We start from the raw sequence: 19379 nt of genomic DNA on the forward strand, positions 1-19379 counted from the left end.
TAGTAAAATTTTATCAAAAGAGTGCATTTTCCAGGGAACTGGAAGCATCAAAATACGAACACTTTCTCCTCCTTCGGCGGCAACCATGGTAATTATATCCTCTCCCCATCCCGGTGTGCAGGTTTGACAAAACTATTAGGAAAGTCCGTTATTATCATATAAAAATGAAAGTTACGAATTATATACAGAGTTAGATTGACAACATGCATTGCAGAGGTATGCGACAGCAACTAAAGAATTTCAGGCAAATATGTTTTAATCGGGCAAATTTGTAGACCACACACCCCCCCCCCCCTTCTCGCCCCAACAAGGATTGCCTCGCTACGGCCTTGGTGCCAAAAATAGTTATAAGCCGCGGCTTATAACCAAATAAATACGCTAATTAAAGTTTATATAGATAGTTTATGTAGATATATTGTCAGAAAAATGTTTGCCATAATTAAGGCTAGAGGGGGTAAGAGGAAACATTTTCACATTGCGGTCCCTCCAGTTTAGGATCAGGGGTGCGGGCCCTGTGCATATAAATAGTCATTCACCATGGACGACAAAGGCTTTACTCCGGGTTCAGGAACACAGTGGCCAAGGAAGCAGAGTACCTATAGCCCTCTTAAAACTTGGAATAATTTGTCAGAAAGCTATATCTTTAATTCCCTGCCCCTCCCCCCCCCCCCAACCACGTAGCTGTAGATGTCGGCTAGGGTGGACAAACTCGAGCAAGAACCATACCATGAATACGATCGAACCATGCGCTCTATCATGTCACCTTTGTTCACGGGTCCTGTACCCTTTATTCAGTTCTTCATAATCTACGCTCCCTTTGCATCGGACAATGTGTTCGTAGCAGCAACTCTTAGAGAGTTATGCCTTTCTGCCCCTAAATTACCCCTTATACATCTTTGCATGTGCTGCTCCTACTGTATTTATCTATTCAAACCATTTCCATGATTCAAGCCAACCTCATGCATATATGCAGGGCTATCGCTCGTTAATTTGCCTAAGAGGGTATCCCGGTCGTATTTGCCAAAATAATTAGCGTGGCATCTAGTATTTACCGACAAGTTCGAAAATATTCACCGATGAAGCTCCAAAAATACTTGTGATTTCTGGAAGTTTGTTACACCCCTATGCCTCTAGTAGCGATGGCCCTGCATCTATGGCTACTCCCGCAGCCAAAAGAGAAGTCTTTATCAATAAGCAAGATTACTTGAATAGACATTTGAATTTTAATCACGCAAAAAAGCAAGTATGAAGATAATGCCAAGTAAATGGAACGCCAGATTTCCAATTTCTCGTACACATCTTTTTAACAAAATATCCCCAAAATTTAGGCCCTTCTTCTATGAAATATTAGGACAAGAAAAATTGAAATTGTTCGTCAAATAAGTTCCTTATGCGATGTAACCCACCAATCGAATCGAGTAGATATTCGGGGAGTTACCGTTGACCATGATATCAATTGTGTTACCATAGGAGCCATCCCAAGGCATCAATATTTCGTAGTAGAAGTCATTCATGGGTGCATCCAGTGTTGTTTTGCCTGCATCTGTGTTGCCTTTCTGTTGCAAGGTTATGGACATCGTTGGAGACAACCCCCTTTCTCTCCAACTGGAACACTTGATAGCAACGATAACAGCGTTTGTATTCTTTGGCAACAAAGCAGCTGGTATTCGGTAGCTGTTAGAATTAGCTGCGGACAGTGGAGATTTCGTCAACGTTGGAAACTCGTATGTGAACCTCTTCATCATCCATGGTGTTTTCGATAATTGAGCGACCTTCTTCTCAAGCACTCGAACACGACTTTGGATGTCGACTTTCTTCATACTGATGACCTTTGTCAATCCATCGAAAGCTGCCTCAAACCTGCGCACTGTCATCTCCATATTCTTGAAACGCTGTTCCATTGTAGCTTGCAGTGGTTTATCCAGGTCAGAGTCAGGAGAACCTATAATTGAGAATAAATTTCTGAATAAAACTAACTTCTAATAATCTCTTTTCAATGCAGTACACTCTCGTTAAGTGGGACCCCGGATAAGTAGGACGCCTGCAATGTAGTACATATTTCCCTGGTCCCTTGAACATGCTTGCCCTTTTCAAGTATTGGGATAAGTAGGACGCCCGCCAAGTAGTACACTTTTGCTTGGTTTCTTGAGTGTCCCACTTAACGAGAGTATACTATCCAATGCGACTTATCCATGTCTTGAATTAAGACTTTGCATATACGGGTGTAGAAAAGGGTATAGCATTATCTACAAGCGGGCGAAGCCAAAAAGTTTTTGGAGGGGAACAATAATGACTTTTGCCGACAAAAACGACATGTCTCATTCTCTAAAGCTGTGGACGTGTCTCACCCATATGCCGGGACGTGATATTGCTACCATTAGTTTACTTGTGTTCGTGGTTGTTTGTTCTCTGTGTCTTGCAGTGGTTTCTTGTCTTCAACATTATGTTATGTCTTCACTTCACGGCACCGTTTGCCATGAAAGTTTAAAAGTGACCAGTGATAAATTGAAATATACAACTGTCCCGTGAATAAAGCTAGTGCTTTGGCCGTTTTAGATCAACGTAGTTTTTTTCCATTTTATGTAATAAAAATTTCAGTGGAATTTATTTTCGGTGAAGAACGACAATCGAAAGTTAATCCCAACAAATCTGTTTGAAACAGAATTTTTTTTACCAAAATTTACAAACGCTAGAAAAATCTCGCTTTACACCGATGGATTTCCTAACTAGCAAAAAACTTACTTCCAATAAAAATCAATTAGCAGTTTTTGGCTCTCCTTCATCACCAACAAATAAGATATCTAGCTCATCTTCACTTTCTTCTCTTTTGTCATCTACATCTTAGAAATCTGAGTTCTTATTTGTCTCTTCATAATTTATCTTTATCCTTTCTTTCTAACGTTCCAGCACTTTCAATTTCGATGCCTCAATTTTTAACCCACAATCGATCAGAACTCCTAATCCCATTTTTTCTGTATCCGCGCCTGGTTCCAGGTACTTTTATGTTGAAGATAGAAATAACTTACATAAAGTGTTTCATTTCTTTATTCAGCGAAATCTTTTGCACCGAAAATCAAACCACCGACACTTTTGGCACCGGACTTTTTTGTACTTCATTCTCGCACTAAAAATTTCAACAAACTTGATGATTGTTGGAAAGATATAGTTATTCATGCAGGTCCCTCCTTGTAACTGCATATTCTCCTTATTACTGCAGATTCTTCTTATTAATGCATATTTTTTACTGTTAATTCTTTGATTTAAAGTTGGCAGTTTGTTCTCGTAAATATAAGCTGATTAAGGCCAACTTTCTAAACAAAATACATCAAACAAGTTTCTATAAAATGAATACAAAGTACAGTTTATGATAAAAATCCTAAGTTTGAATAAAATATCTAACATAATATGCAATTGCAAGTTTGGCATTAAGGCTCTTCTATTATTGAAGATTCTCCTTAATAATGCAGATTCTCCTTATTCGCTATAGATCCTTGTAATAAACTTGAAGTTTCTTGGAAAGGACTCGCGTACTGCTGGGTAAAACACACGTCAACCAGAAAGATTTCTGCAGTTCTCACTATCTATTCATAATTCATGATATCTTTGATTCATTCTTATATATAGTAACGAAAAGCTAAAGGAGAGTGTTAAACAAGAAAGTGTTTCTCATTACCTAAGGAACCCAGATCTTGATTTCCATCCATGCTTCGCGTGTAGGCCAGTGCCTGAAGAAGAATGCAGCACAGAAGTATATGCCCAGTATTCATTTTCTGTTCTGAGAAGCGTCACATAAACAAGTTGTGAAAAACTACGGCTTTGGTAACCAGTCACAAGCTATCTATAGTAATGCACTAGGAAGTTTTTTCTAAATTACCAGGAAGAAATTCGTTTATCTGGGTAGGACTAATGATTAATGTCATTTCGGGTCTTGAACTGTGGTTTCATGGCTTAAATAAGATATTTGTCTTTTACGGTAAACAAGATCAGTGTATGAGATTCGTGTATAGGCAGGTTTTCTGGCCTTTTGTCTCTAGACCACAGTGTCTTGACACATCGGCATTTTCTCGTTTATAAGACTTGTTCCAGCCAAATAACCTATAATATTTTGCAACAAGCGTTTGCTTAACAACTGTGGCATTTTATAAGAAGAAAACGTTGTTCAAGGCGAAGTCTGCATTAAACGCAACCAGCAAAGGATTTGAAAAAATAGTGTTTAGTAGAATAATTAACTTTCTCAAAAAACTATTATTCTTACGAAACACCAGTTTCGTTTCTAAAACATAAATCAAATACACATGCAACCGAAAGAAGTCGAAAGAAAAATGTCATGCTGTATCTTAGTAGACTTTGCAAAGACATCTGAAAACTAACCATCTTTTATGGTGTACCTCAAGGTATTGTTCTTGGCCCAGTGCTGTTTTTACTCTGTATAGAAAACTTACCTCCTACTTCGAATTTACCGAAATTTCAGATACCCTGAACTTTTGATATGATGGATTTATGGGTATATTCTTGATACAATTACAATTGTGTTTCCTTGTCACCGCCTAAATGAACGTACGTTGTTTCCTCGATGTTTATTCTCTTATTTAAGGACACAAGACCGGAGCTTTACCACGCATCTGAAGTAAATGTCGTGTTGGAGAAAAAAGGAAAAATTTATTTGTTTTTGCATGTTTCACAAGTTTGAAGATTACAACTAGGTACCCTAAACTTTTACACGACAAAAGATTCGTTTTTGATTTTTCGATATCCTTCTTGATTTGCACAGAAAAGTAAACTGCTCATGAAAATCTCGTGCTTAATTTTTAGAGAGGTGCTGATTGTATCTTTGTTTGCAGTTAAATAATAGCGAAAAAGCAGAAAAAAGGATAAACCTGACCTCGACTGATAAAGAAACTTCAATTTTGTTCACAATCGTGATGTCCCATGATCTGGATATGAACAGATGAGATACTCGAAGCAGCCGAACCAACTACGTCCAATCATAGTCAATAGAAGCGTTTCTATAGACTATGGTCCAATACAGAGGGACCTATAGAGTTCTGAAGTAAGATGTCAGCAAAAACCTACTTTTAGAATTGTTGAATTTTAACATAACATAACATAAAAGATCACTATGAAATACTTTCAAATACGCAAAATTGGCCAAATATGTCTAAAGTCATAAAGTTATGAACAGAGACCAAAGTACAGAGGTTTGATGGGAAAGAGCCAATGCAAATGTGGTCATATTTTTGCCAAGTCGTAACTCAATTTTCGTGCTGTCATCATTTTTGAACTCTATTATAAGAGGTCCAAAAGCCGCAAAACCGCGCAGAAAGGCAGCTGCAATGAAATGAAGCGCAAAGACACGACTGCGAAACTTCCCGTGGCACAAAAAGCGTAACACTCACATATAAGTAAAAGGGAAACATTGCTAGAAGTAATTGTATGACAAGTTCAAATGGTTTCCGCACTGATTCACAGAAGGAGCTGTTGTGTTGGCCCAAACCTTCATTGTATAATTTCGTGGAAACGCATCCAGATCGTAGGCCCCTTGCAAGCAACTAGCGTTCAGTAGGGGGAGCGGGGGATGACATCATCTTCCAGTTAACAAATCCGCAAACAAGATAGAATAACAAGATATACTCTTTTTTATAAGAACAATTTTATAAGAACACGAGCCTTAAAACTGGTCAAAAGTTTAGAACAAATTAAAAACAAGCTGAGGCTGAGCTTCTGCAAAATGCAATTTTGAACAACGTTTTTTCTCAAAATCGAGGATTTTTAGCGATGTGTGGGTGCTTTTTCGGTGAATATTCAAATTTGTCAGCAAATTAAGGCTGTCTCACTCACTTTGTTGGCAATTGAGACCTGAACACCTCCTTAGAGCGAAAAAGCTAGCAATAGCGCTGCTTACACCCTCTTAATTCAAGAACAAATTAAGAACAATCCAGCCTCAGATTTTCGAAAAAATTAAGAACAGTCAGCCTGAACTTAAATTTACTGGTTCTTATAAAAAAAAAGAGTGTATTTAAGTGCGTCCAGTGACTAGCCTACATCAGTTTGCATCGTTATTTGTTTGCAAGTTGTAAACATAGAGCCAGTATTATTTAATGATAAAACGACAGAAGCGGTGACAGCTTTGCGCTAAATGTAACTATTTTGGGTATAAAAGCTATACCGGTCTCTGTGTGCTCAGACTGGGCGTTTCCGAAAGACCAGAGGGCGTGGTCACCCAAAAAAAATTTCCCGGGGCCCCACTTTTCTTGTGCCATCGTCATGATTTTTTCTGCGTCCGCCCCTGGTCATATCAGTACTCATGCAAGGCCTATCGTACGATGTCACTTCTTCTTCGATTATGCTGAGGCAGAAGATTTTGGGATTTTTCATGAGATTTCGGGATTTTTTTGAATCTGACATTTCATTGTTAAAAGCAAGATCTTAAAGATTTTTGGCTTTTAGATGAAAGTTCTGCGATTTAGGAAGTTGATTATGACAACTATGATATCCAGATGACAGTTTCTTACCCAACAGTGCACAGTAAGATAATTGTTCATTCTGCAATAGATTTTTTCGGAACCTTTGCACCAAACAGAAACGAATTTCTAGCAAGGATGAAACTGCTGCTTTAAAATGGTTACTGTCATAATTTGATTAACCCAACCCCCCGGAGGGGGGGGGGATTCAATACTTGATGCTGAAAAAAGAACTTGTTTATGTTGGTGTTGGAAGTTTTGTAGCTGATATCGAAAAACAATTTGTAAAACTTCTTAATTCAGAACGGCACAAATTTCTCTCAATATACAAAATTATGTTCAAAATCGGGCGAGATATGGCCAATGAAAGATTGCAAGTTTGCAAACAGATTGCTGTTATTATGGCCTGGTTCATAAAGTTATGAACCAAGACAAAATTAAGTTTGTGTTGTTGGAAAAAGCCTGTGCTCATATGGCCATGTCTCAGCCAATTTGTAACATATTCAACTGATTTTGTACATTGAGAGGTATTTCATAATGCTTTTTTGGGAGTTACAGTCAAGATTAAGAAATTTGAAAATAATTTTGTGACGTCATCATTTTGGTGACAATACATCGAGTTTCAGAGTCAGATCGAGGCTAGCTATTTTTGGACAGGTGAACAGAAGCAAAGGTGCTTGATGTGAGACATTAATTTAAAAACTGCAAAGATTTTTTCAAAGATTCGTTTCAAATAAGTTTCGAATATTCCAGTATTTGGCAGAATCTTTCAGACACTGCCAAAACATTTTGAGATTTCAAAATTTCTTTTCTAGATTATAAGATTTCTTTTCAAGGATCCAATATTTTTTCAGTAATTTTAAGATTTTGATAAGGTTTCTTAGATTTCATGATTTATTTTGAAGATTTCAAGATTTCAGCAATTTTTAAGAGATTCTAGAGATTTTTTTTGGTAATTTGTGAAAGGTGTACGAGATTTTTAGCAGTGATTCACCCCTCGTTTGTTGTAATGCCTGACCTTGAGATGGTGAAACAGAGGGACAAAGTCTAGCCTGCGCGCAGAATCAACTGTTTTCCATGCAGAAATTAGTTTAACGTGCCAACAAGCACGGACATGTCTCGTCGACCAAAATATGTGCTTGTTGGTTTGAATGGCGTGCCTTAACTTTTCATTGGTTATGATCGCTGATGGAAACATAGGAAGACAATCACAAATATACGAACTGTCCTTCAAAAACAAAGTTTCAGTGGTAAAACGTGCATAGTTGTAAGGTTATACTGCGATACCCAACAGTAGCCTGGGTACAAGTACCAATGTCTAATAAAAGTAGTTCTTTGTGACGGTTTCAATAATAATAATAATATAATACGGCAGGAAACAAGTATTTTTACTCAATTTTGCAAGCTCTTTCTGATAAAATCAGATTTGAAAACTTCGAAGATCAAAATTTATAACGCTTTCTAAAATATTTCTTCCGGTCATTTGCCGGAATGTACCCAAGACTTGAAATGATCAGTGGCTTTTACTTTCATGATTCAAACTTTAACAAATTCGTTAAGGCAGTTTGCTAGATGGTTTTGCAAAATTTCCTGTCTATTATGTAGGGTTATAAATCAAATTACCGTTCTGTCAAGTTTTACGTTTCTTAAATTGTAATATGTTCTCTAACACTCGTTTTTCTATATGATCCAGAAAACTTTTGCAGAGGCTCGAAGTTCTTGATTTTTTGGTAATTTGAGGCTCGGGTCTTCTTAAAATTGATTTTCCACAACTTAATGTTATTAATTTTTTCTAAGACCTCTGAGTATTAGTTTTGCATGGTATTTTTGGTAGATTTCCGGATAAAATATATACAGAACATATTTCAGAAAAATTTGTAATTGTTTAGTTTGTTTACTTTTGCTCTGTAAAGCCCCGTATGCCGGGGCAAAATATTAGCCATAACTGATTTATGTGTGTTTGTTGTTGTTCAGTCTCGTTGCGTTGCAGTGTAATATTTCGGAAACTTGCAAGCTACGGTGTGATACTAGAATTTGCGTGGCAACCAAATCTGCGTGGGCCCACTCCAAATCTTTTTTTGCGTCTGGATCATCTAATTTGCATAACAGAGGGCGCTCTGCATGCAGCCCATGCGAAAGCTATTTTGGCGCCTGTACCTTGCATAATGTCATAAAATCTTACAACAGAGGTTCTCTTCAAAAAAGCTCTCGCCCTGGATTAAAATTTTTTTCAATCCCCCAAAGGTTTTTAATCGAGAAAGAAAAGAAAGATACAACATTTTAGTCCAAGATTGATAGCACATACATTCGGCCACAAATTAGTAAAATAAACTAACGAGATAAAATAATTTTGGAAATCAATATTTTGGAAAATAACATCTCTTTGTGCGTTGTAAATACTATGACTTGATTTGATTTCTTAGGGAGAGTAATTAAGTATAAGACCTCACGGAGAAAAATGCTGATATACACTTTTTCTAAATTATAATTTTATTTCAAGAAATTTATAAAAGGCATCTCTAAGGTCCTCAAATTTGATTCCGACTTCTAAAATGGCTGCAAGGGGGAGCAGGAGCAGTTTTGTCCCAGGTTCTCAAGGTCTGTTATCATGGACACTGGAATTAGAACGACTTAAGAGCAAGGGGACAAGCTTGAGTAAAGGGCCTTTGAAAATAATTTTCAGCTTCTACTCATTCCTCCTACTAACTACTAACTGACATTTTATTTCAATCTTCTGTTCGTATCTTGAAATTTGGCTAACTTTGGCATAAGGATTTATTTTACAAGTTTTGAGAAATGTCGTCATGAATTGAGCACTGCAATCAGAATTTCAACGGAATCTCTCTGATTTTTACAATGGGGCGGTTTCAAGGGTACTTTAATCAAATGGGCACGCTGGCCCCTCTTGCCCCTCCTATCAAAAGGCAACAGGGGCGGTTGACCCTCACGCCCCATTCTCCGGCGTCCCTGTTTGTAATGTTTCATAATGTAGTTCTTTTTTAAGAAAGGAATCAACAAACATAACAAATGCAAAGGTAAATTTTTTAAACAATTGCAAGAAAATTACTGTAAGAAAATTTCTGAAATGTATCCTAAGCTAAACTAAAGACTGGTGTCTTATTAAGTAATAAATTTCAATTTAAATCAGGATTTGTTAAAAGAAACAAAATTACGCCTGGAAATGTAAAAGGTTTAAAATAAATAAATAAATGCAAGCTAAGCTTAAAGGCGTGGTCGCGATGGCCCCTGCCATTGAATAAGCCCCTAATCGTATTATGCGGATTCTTATCCATGATAAATTGAACATATTTGGAGAAATGAAGGTAAATAAATAAAAAGAAATTCCAAAATGCTTTTGACATTGATGTAAACATCGATTTTTTAGAAATGTTCAATTCTCATAGTGAATTGAAAAACTAAAAGAGCCTTTGATAATGGGCTAATTAATTTCAATTTTCAGATGATTCTTTTTTTTCCCACCCTTGTTTAAGCCCTTCTCTTCAATTTGCTCTTACTATAATTAACAAACTACCAAAAGAGGGAGGGGCCAATTTAAAGATTTACATAATAAAATTAAAAAAATACTACTAGGTAGAAGTTGCTCAAAAAAATTACCTTCCAACTATCATAAAAAAATGGTAATATTAAGGTGTAGTAATTACCACTTTGTGCAGTATTGTACACTGGTACCAGAGCAACATAAATTCGAGCGCGGAAATTAGAAGATACGAGTGTATAAGCGGAGGACGTTCCTTAAAATGGGTCTCTAGTTAAGCGCTCAAATTTTGTGGCTTTGGTACCCAGGGTAGCAGCATTGAGACGGTTTTGTGCAATGATTAAAACTGTTTTTAGTCTTAGTGGGCCACTTTACATCAGCGTAATGTCAAACGCAGCCTTATTGCACTTGGCACCACCAAACAGTCTTACGCAGTGATACAACTTGGATCATGTTTGTCATTATAGTAATGCGTCAAAAGAGCAGGAACAGGTCTCAGTACAGATATGGTGTATACACTTTTTGTTATAAGAATAAAGTCTATAAGAACATTGAGGCTAAAAATCTCTGAAATTTAAGAATAATCTAAGAAGAGCACAAGGCTCAAACTTCACCAAAAATTAAATTTTTTGTTTTTTTGAGTCTTTTGGAAAGCAAAACAAGTCTGTGTTTCACGCTGTCTTGAAATAGACGTATTTATGTCTTGAAAAGACGTATCTGGTCTTGAAGTCCTTAAAACTATAATGCAATCCAGTTATACCTTATTTCGCTTAAAATTAATTTAGGAATAATCTTAGGCTCATAATAAAAAAATTAAAGAATATTGAAGCTCATCAAAAAATTAGGTATTCTTATAAAAGTGTATTGTTTCATATCTTTTTGTGCATACAAGGACGAAGATTCCATCACTAGAGTGGTGGACGCCTGCATTAAGGGGCATCCTAGCAAAGTTTCTATAAAATGCCAAAGATATTGAAAAGATTGTTTTTACAAGCCCTGATATAGAGCAATAATTTCATAGATATGTTTTGGAATTGTTGTGAGCTGTGCCGCCGAAAGGAGCTAGAGGCCCTAGGGATAGAGGGCAGGATTTTTGCTAAATTTTTGCTACCACGCGCTTTCGATTGTCTTAAAATACATTTCCGAACATTTATTGCAGTCATTTTCTTGCCATCGTTTAAAACGTTGTTCTTTTTTGGCGTACCTTTTTTTATCGCTTCTTTTGTAATTAGTATTTGATTTATTGCATTTTGGAAATGAAATGTTTTACTTTTTGAGGCCCCCGAAACCCTCAAAGGCGATTTCCCCTGTTTCCCTACTTGGTGGCCCTGGTTGCGAGTTGGTTGTTTTGATGTTTCTAAAAGCAGATTGCATGGAGAAATTTTAGAACATGGCTTCAAAAAGTCATTCCCTGCTCTCTTTGCTCAGTTCGTAAGGCACCTAAGCATTTCAAGTGTAATTTTTGGTTATGCATATAGCAGCAAAAATGGGGAAACAAAGTGCAGAGCATGTGCCCATGATGTATAGTAAGGGTGTGGAATGGAGACGGTTTGCACTAAAAGGTACAACAAAGAATACAATGTGAGTTAACCAATCCCAATCTCGAAAACCTTTACACCTTTCTACGCTTAGAATAGGGATTTGCAACCATATACTTTGTAGTTCTTTGTCCTACTCTCTACTTTCTATGTAATTATGTGGATGATACTACTATCTTTCTTTGTGGATCCGATCTGCACGTAATATTAGAATCACTCGAAAGAAACGCTTGCTTGTTATCACAATGGTTTGAGGATAGTTACATGAAAATGAACGAAGAAAAATGACATCTTCTAATATTCGGAAAAAAGATAAAGGGGTCTCTGTATAAATCTGATAAAAGAGAGTACCAAATAAACACTTCTTAGAATAACCTTCGACAAAATGTTAAGCTTCCAATCCCTGCAAACCTCTGCAAAAAGGCCAGTCAAAAACTTCTTGCTGTAAATCGCATATCAACATTAATGGCTGCACCTCAACTAGTTCTAGCAATGAACTCCCTCATAATGTCTAATTTTAGTTATTGCCTACTTCTGTGGATGTTCTATGGTAGTAATTCAAATAATGAAATACCGTAAAAGCTCTATTAAGCCCCCGGGGGCTTATTTAATTTTCGGGGTCCTAGGGGGGGGGCTTAATAGAGAGTGGGGCTTATTGGGGAGGGAGGGGGGCTAATATCAAAAAACAAGATCAAGGATACAATAATGATTTTTATTTTTCTGTAGCTTTCTGGTTTATGTCTAAAAACGAAAATGTATAACAGAACAGTGGCAGAAATCTAATCCTTAAATCATGGAATTCAATGAAATTTTGAGTCTTTCCTCATCTTCGTCTGAATAAATAATCAAATCAGCAATATCTTCCTGCAAAACATCATCATCTGGTAATGCTTTAAAAGAATCAATATCACTCTCAAACACATGAAATTAAAAAATTGGCAATATTACGACGAAATACATCATAAGCTATCACTAAATCATTGCACTTTACTCTGTAGTCTTTCTTGTATAAAAATTGGGGGGGGGGGGGGGGCTTAATAGAGAGTGGGGGCTTATTTCAAATTTCTGCCTAAAAGATTGGTTCATTAGAAAGGGGGGCTAAATAGAGAGGGGGCTTAATTGAGCTTTTACGGTAAACAAGATTCATGAATGTGCTCTTCAAATCATATGCAAAGATAGCACTTCCAATTTTGATCAATTACTTACTATAACAGAAAGAGTCCTTATTTAATAAAACAGAATCAGTGTCTCTTCACCAAATAGATTTACAGCTATTCTTGGCTGGGATACATAAAACTGTCAATAACCTGAATCCGGCATTTATAGTGGATGTCTTTGTTACTAGAAACCTAAAATATGAATTTCGAGCAAACAGCAACGTTATTTTACCCAGTGGAAGAACAGCACTGGTACAGAGAGGTACAGAGAAGTGCAACAACACATGGTACTGAGACCATTAGATTTATTAACCAAAAAATATGGCAAAAGCTGACTACTGAAATTAAAAAGCCCCAATCAATACAGATAAGATAGGCCACGCAGATAAATTGAAACTTCACATTTCCAATTTTTCTGAGTGGGATCATTAATTTCGATTCTTGTCCAAAATATAACAACTTTTTATCAAAAACGTTGATAATATGATAGTTCTCATCGATTTGAAGCATTAAGAACAGTGACAAGTTTTAGACTTAGACAGGGGGGCAGGTAAGGTAGGCCACGCAGATAAAATTGAAATTTTACATTTCCAATTTTTCTGCGTGGGCTCATTATTTTCGATTCTTGTCCAAAATATAACAACTTTTTATCAAAAACGTTGATAATATGATAGTTCTCATCGATTTGAAGCATTAAGAACAGTGACAAGTTTTAGACTTAGACAGGGGGGCAGGTAAGGTAGGCCACGCAGATAAATTGAAACTTCACATTTCCAATTTTCCTGCGTGGGCTCATTATTTTCGATTCTTGTCCAAAATATAGCAATTTTTCATCAAAAACGTTGATAATATGATAGTTCTCATCGATTTGAAGCATTAAGAACAGTGACAAGTTGTAGACTTAGACAGGGGGGCAGATAAGGTAGGCCACGCAGATAAATTGAAACTTCACATTTCCAATTTTTCTGCGTGGGCTCATTATTTTCGATTCTTTTCCAAAATATAGCAACTTTTTATCAAAAACGTTGATAATACGATAGTTCTCATCGATTTGAAGCATTAAGAACAGTGACAACTTGTAGACTTAGACAGGGGGCAGATAAGGTAGGCCACGCAGATAAATTGAAACTTCACATTTCCAATTTTTCTGCGTGGGCTCATTATTCTCGATTTTTGTCTAAAATATAGCAACTTTTTATCAAAAACATTGATAATAGTATAGTTCTCATGGATTTGAAGCATTAAGAACAGTGACAACTTGTAGACTTAGACAGGGGGCAGGTAAGGTAGGCCACGCAGATAAATTGAAACTTTACATTTCCAATTTTTCTGCGTGGGCTCATTAATTTCGATTCTTGTCCAAAATATAGCAATTTTTTATCAAAAACGTTGATAATACGATAGTTCTCATCGATTTGAAGCATTAAGAACAGTGACAAGTTTTAGACTTAGACAGGGGGGCAGATAAGGTAGGCCACGCAGATAAATTGAAACTTCACATTTCCAATTTTCCTGAGTGGGCTCATTATTTTCGATTCTTGTCCAAAATATAGCAATTTTTCATCAAAAACGTTGATAATATGATAGTTCTCATCGATTTGAAGCATTAAGAACAGTGACAAGTTGTAGACTTAGACAGGGGGGCAGATAAGGTAGGCCACGCAGATAAATTGAAACTTCACATTTCCAATTTTTCTGCGTGGGCTCATTATTTTCGATTCTTTTCCAAAATATAGCAACTTTTTATCAAAAACGTTGATAATACGATAGTTCTCATCGATTTGAAGCATTAAGAACAGTGACAACTTGTAGACTTAGACAGGGGGCAGATAAGGTAGGCCACGCAGATAAATTGAAACTTCACATTTCCAATTTTCCTGCGTGGGCTCATTATTTTCGATTCTTGTCCAAAATATAGCAACTTTTTATCAAAAACGTTGATAATACGATAGTTCTCATCGATTTGAAGCATTAAGAACAGTGACAACTTGTAGACTTAGACAGGGGGCAGATAAGGTAGGCCACGCAGATAAATTGAAACTTCACATTTCCAATTTTCCTGCGTGGGCTCATTATTTTCGATTCTTGTCCAAAATATAGCAATTTTTTATCAAAATCGTTGATAATACGATAGTTCTCATCGATTTGAAGCATTAAGAACAGTGACAACTTGTAGACTTAGACAGGGGGGCAGATAAGGTAGGCCACGCAGATAAATTGAAACTTCACATTTCCAATTTTTCTGCGTGGGCTCTTTATTTTCGATTCTTGTCCAAAATATAGCAACTTTTTATCAAAAACATTGATAATAGGATAGTTCTCATCGATTTGAAGCATTAAGAACAGTGACAAGTTGTAGACTTGGACAAGGGGCAGATGAGGTAGGCCACGCAGATAAATTGAAACTTCACATTTCCAATTTTTCTGCGTGGGCTCATTATTTTCGATTCTTGTCCAAAATATAGCAATTTTTCATCAAAAACGTTGATAATACGATAGTTCTCATCGATTTGAAGCATTAAGAACAGTGACAAGTTGTAGACTTGGACAAGGGGCAGATAAGGTAGGCCACGCAGATAAATTGAAACTTCACATTTCCAATTTTCCTGCGTGGGCTCATTATTTTCGATTCTTGTCCAAAATATAGCAATTTTTTATCAAAATCGTTGATAATACGATAGTTCTCATCGATTTGAAGCATTAAGAACAGTGACAACTTGTAGACTTAGACAGGGGGGCAGATAAGGTAGGCCACGCAGATAAATTGAAACTTCACATTTCCAATTTTTCTGCGTGGGCTCTTTATTTTCGATTCTTGTCCAAAATATAGCAACTTTTTATCAAAAACATTGATAATAGGATAGTTCTCATCGATTTGAAGCATTAAGAACAGTGACAAGTTGTAGACTTGGACAAGGGGCAGATGAGGTAGGCCACGCAGATAAATTGAAACTTCACATTTCCAATTTTTCTGCGTGGGCTCATTATTTTCGATTCTTGTCCAAAATATAGCAACTTTTTATCAAAAACGTTGATGATACGATAGTTCTTATCGATTTGAAGCATTAAGAACAGTGACAACTTGAAGACTTAGACAGGGGGCAGGTAAGGTAGGCCACGCAGATAAATTGAAACTTTACATTTCCAATTTTTCTGCGTGGGCTCATTATTTTCGATTCTTGTCCAATATATAGCAACTTTTTATCAAAAACATTGATAATAGGATAGTTCTCATCGATTTGAAGCATTAAGAACAGTGACAACTTGTAGACTTAGACAGGGGGCAGATAAGGTAGGCCACGCAGATAAATTGAAACTTCACATTTCCAATTTTTCTGCGTGGGCTCATTATTTTCGATTCTTGTCCAAAATATAGCAACTTTTTATCAAAAACGTTGATGATACGATAGTTCTTATCGATTTGAAGCATTAAGAACAGTGACAACTTGAAGACTTAGACAGGGGGCAGGTAAGGTAGGCCACGCAGATAAATTGAAACTTTACATTTCCAATTTTTCTGCGTGGGCTCATTATTTTCGATTCTTGTCCAAAATATAGCAACTTTTTATCAAAAACATTGATAATAGGATAGTTCTCATCGATTTGAAGCATTAAGAACAGTGACAAGTTGTAGACTTAGACAAGGGGCAGATGAGGTAGGCCACGCAGATAAATTGAAACTTCACATTTCCAATTTTTCTGCGTGGGCTCATTATTTTCGATTCTTTTCCAAAATATAGCAACTTTTTATCAAAAACGTTGATAATACGATAGTTCTCATCGATTTGAAGCATTAAGAACAGTGACAAGTTGTAGACTTGGACAAGGGGCAGATAAGGTAGGCCACGCAGATAAATTGAAACTTCACATTTCCAATTTTCCTGCGTGGGCTCATTATTTTCGATTCTTGTCCAAAATATAGCAATTTTTTATCAAAATCGTTGATAATACGATAGTTCTCATCGATTTGAAGCATTAAGAACAGTGACAACTTGTAGACTTAGACAGGGGGGCAGATAAGGTAGGCCACGCAGATAAATTGAAACTTCACATTTCCAATTTTTCTGCGTGGGCTCTTTATTTTCGATTCTTGTCCAAAATATAGCAACTTTTTATCAAAAACATTGATAATAGGATAGTTCTCATCGATTTGAAGCATTAAGAACAGTGACAAGTTGTAGACTTGGACAAGGGGCAGATGAGGTAGGCCACGCAGATAAATTGAAACTTCACATTTCCAATTTTTCTGCGTGGGCTCATTATTTTCGATTCTTGTCCAAAATATAGCAACTTTTTATCAAAAACGTTGATGATACGATAGTTCTTATCGATTTGAAGCATTAAGAACAGTGACAACTTGAAGACTTAGACAGGGGGCAGGTAAGGTAGGCCACGCAGATAAATTGAAACTTTACATTTCCAATTTTTCTGCGTGGGCTCATTATTTTCGATTCTTGTCCAATATATAGCAACTTTTTATCAAAAACATTGATAATAGGATAGTTCTCATCGATTTGAAGCATTAAGAACAGTGACAACTTGTAGACTTAGACAGGGGGCAGATAAGGTAGGCCACGCAGATAAATTGAAACTTCACATTTCCAATTTTTCTGCGTGGGCTCATTATTTTCGATTCTTGTCCAAAATATAGCAACTTTTTATCAAAAACGTTGATGATACGATAGTTCTTATCGATTTGAAGCATTAAGAACAGTGACAACTTGAAGACTTAGACAGGGGGCAGGTAAGGTAGGCCACGCAGATAAATTGAAACTTTACATTTCCAATTTTTCTGCGTGGGCTCATTATTTTCGATTCTTGTCCAAAATATAGCAACTTTTTATCAAAAACATTGATAATAGGATAGTTCTCATCGATTTGAAGCATTAAGAACAGTGACAAGTTGTAGACTTAGACAAGGGGCAGATGAGGTAGGCCACGCAGATAAATTGAAACTTCACATTTCCAATTTTTCTGCGTGGGCTCATTATTTTCGATTCTTGTCCAAAATATAGCAACTTTTTATCAAAAACGTTGATAATACGATAGTTCTCATCGATTTGAAGCATTAAGAACAGTGACAAGTTGTAGACTTAGACAGGGGGCAGATAAGGTAGGCCACGCAGATAAATTGAAACTTCACATTTCCAATTTTTCTGCGTGGGCTCATTATTTTCGATTCTTGTCCAAAATATAGCAATTTTTCATCAAAAACGTTGATAATACGATAGTTCTCATCGATTTGAAGCATTAAGAACAGTGACAAGTTGTAGACTTAGACAAGGGGCAGATGAGGTAGGCCACGCAGATAAATTGAAACTTCACATTTCCAATTTTTCTGCGTGGGCTCATTATTTTCGATTCTTGTCCAAAATATAGCAACTTTTTATCAAAAACGTTGATAATACGATAGTTCTCATCGATTTGAAGCATTAAGAACAGTGACAAGTTGTAGACTTAGACAGGGGGCAGATAAGGTAGGCCACGCAGATAAATTGAAACTTCACATTTCCAATTTTTCTGCGTGGGCTCATTATTTTCGATTCTTGTCCAAAATATAGCAATTTTTCATCAAAAACGTTGATAATACGATAGTTCTCATCGATTTGAAGCATTAAGAACAGTGACAAGTTGTAGACTTAGACAAGGGGCAGATGAGGTAGGCCACGCAGATAAATTGAAACTTCACATTTCCAATTTTTCTGCGTGGGCTCATTATTTTCGATTCTTGTCCAAAATAAAGTGGTTTCCTTCAATAAAAACGGAAGATGAACGTCTGAACGGAAGAGGAACACAAAAAGATTGTAGACTACCTGAAACATTTCATGTTACTTTTGTATTTGCGCATGCGTGGGTATAATCCCAAATTTTCCTCCTCAAAGTTATATTCATCTTCAAAGCAGTTGTGAGAATGATTTGATGTTGTCGTCATGTGACGCAGCGTTTGGCATAATGCATCTTGCCCTGATGCAGTAGCCCACGCAGATTCTGGTAACCACGCAAAAAAAAGTATTACAACGGAGAATGATCTCTCCTCTCTTCCTCTGCACTCTCCCTCAACGCCATGTTTCCTCATCGCCCCCACTTGACGCTCAGGAACTCCGGGTACCTAGGTACCAGAGCAGCGCAATTTCGAACATTCCCCCATTTTCCACTCGTATCTTCTAATTTCCACGCTCGAATTTATGCGGCTCTGGTATACAAGGTATCGTAAACAGTGCTGTTTTTCATCGTGTGGTGTTCATACCGAGTCACGTGCCAGCAGTTTTACACTCGCATTGAGCATTTGTTTTGAGGAAAAATATTCAGCCAATGACCTAAAAAGTGGCTTTCGTATTGTTTAATCACCGTTTTAAACACAAAATTAATGTTTTACAAGCAAAATCTTACGGAAGGATACCACCGTAGCTCAGTGGTGGCGCCAGGGGAGGGCTAGGGGGGCTATAGCCCCTTCGTCGGAAGCATCTAGCCTCCCCAACGGAGGAAATTTTAGGTTATTGTCGGAGCAAATTTGACAAAATAACGTACGAAAACTGCTTATTTTAGTCATTTTAGCCCCCTGTCGGAAGCTCCAGCCCCTCTGTCGGATAATTTCTGGCGCCAACTCTGCCGTAGCTTGCCAAGTATGCATGAATCCATACACCCGTATATATCAATTTTTTCGAAAATCCGTGGCTAGATTGTTCTTAATTTTCCCCCTTAATTATTCGATAGTAGACAGTGTAAT

The 19379-nt window shown here is 36.9% G+C and overlaps 1 protein-coding gene across 1 annotated transcript; it reads right to left on the minus strand.

Moving 5' to 3' along the window:
• Positions 1–1200: 1200 nt before the first annotated feature.
• On the minus strand, positions 1201–3885 carry LOC135688696 (uncharacterized). Its single transcript, XM_065205613.2, has 2 exons — positions 3674–3885; positions 1201–1942 (listed from the first exon to the last, which is right to left on the minus strand). The coding sequence occupies exons 1-2, from the start codon at positions 3765–3767 to the stop codon at positions 1389–1391; spliced, it is 648 nt and encodes a 215-aa protein (XP_065061685.2). The 5' UTR covers positions 3768–3885; the 3' UTR covers positions 1201–1388.
• Between the last annotated feature and the right edge of the window lie 15494 nt (positions 3886–19379).

The sequence above is a fragment of the Rhopilema esculentum genome, chromosome 9 (genome assembly GCF_057945365.1).
Source record: "Rhopilema esculentum isolate cy_ngs chromosome 9, ASM5794536v1, whole genome shotgun sequence".
Classification (NCBI taxonomy): Eukaryota; Metazoa; Cnidaria; class Scyphozoa; order Rhizostomeae; family Rhizostomatidae; genus Rhopilema; species Rhopilema esculentum.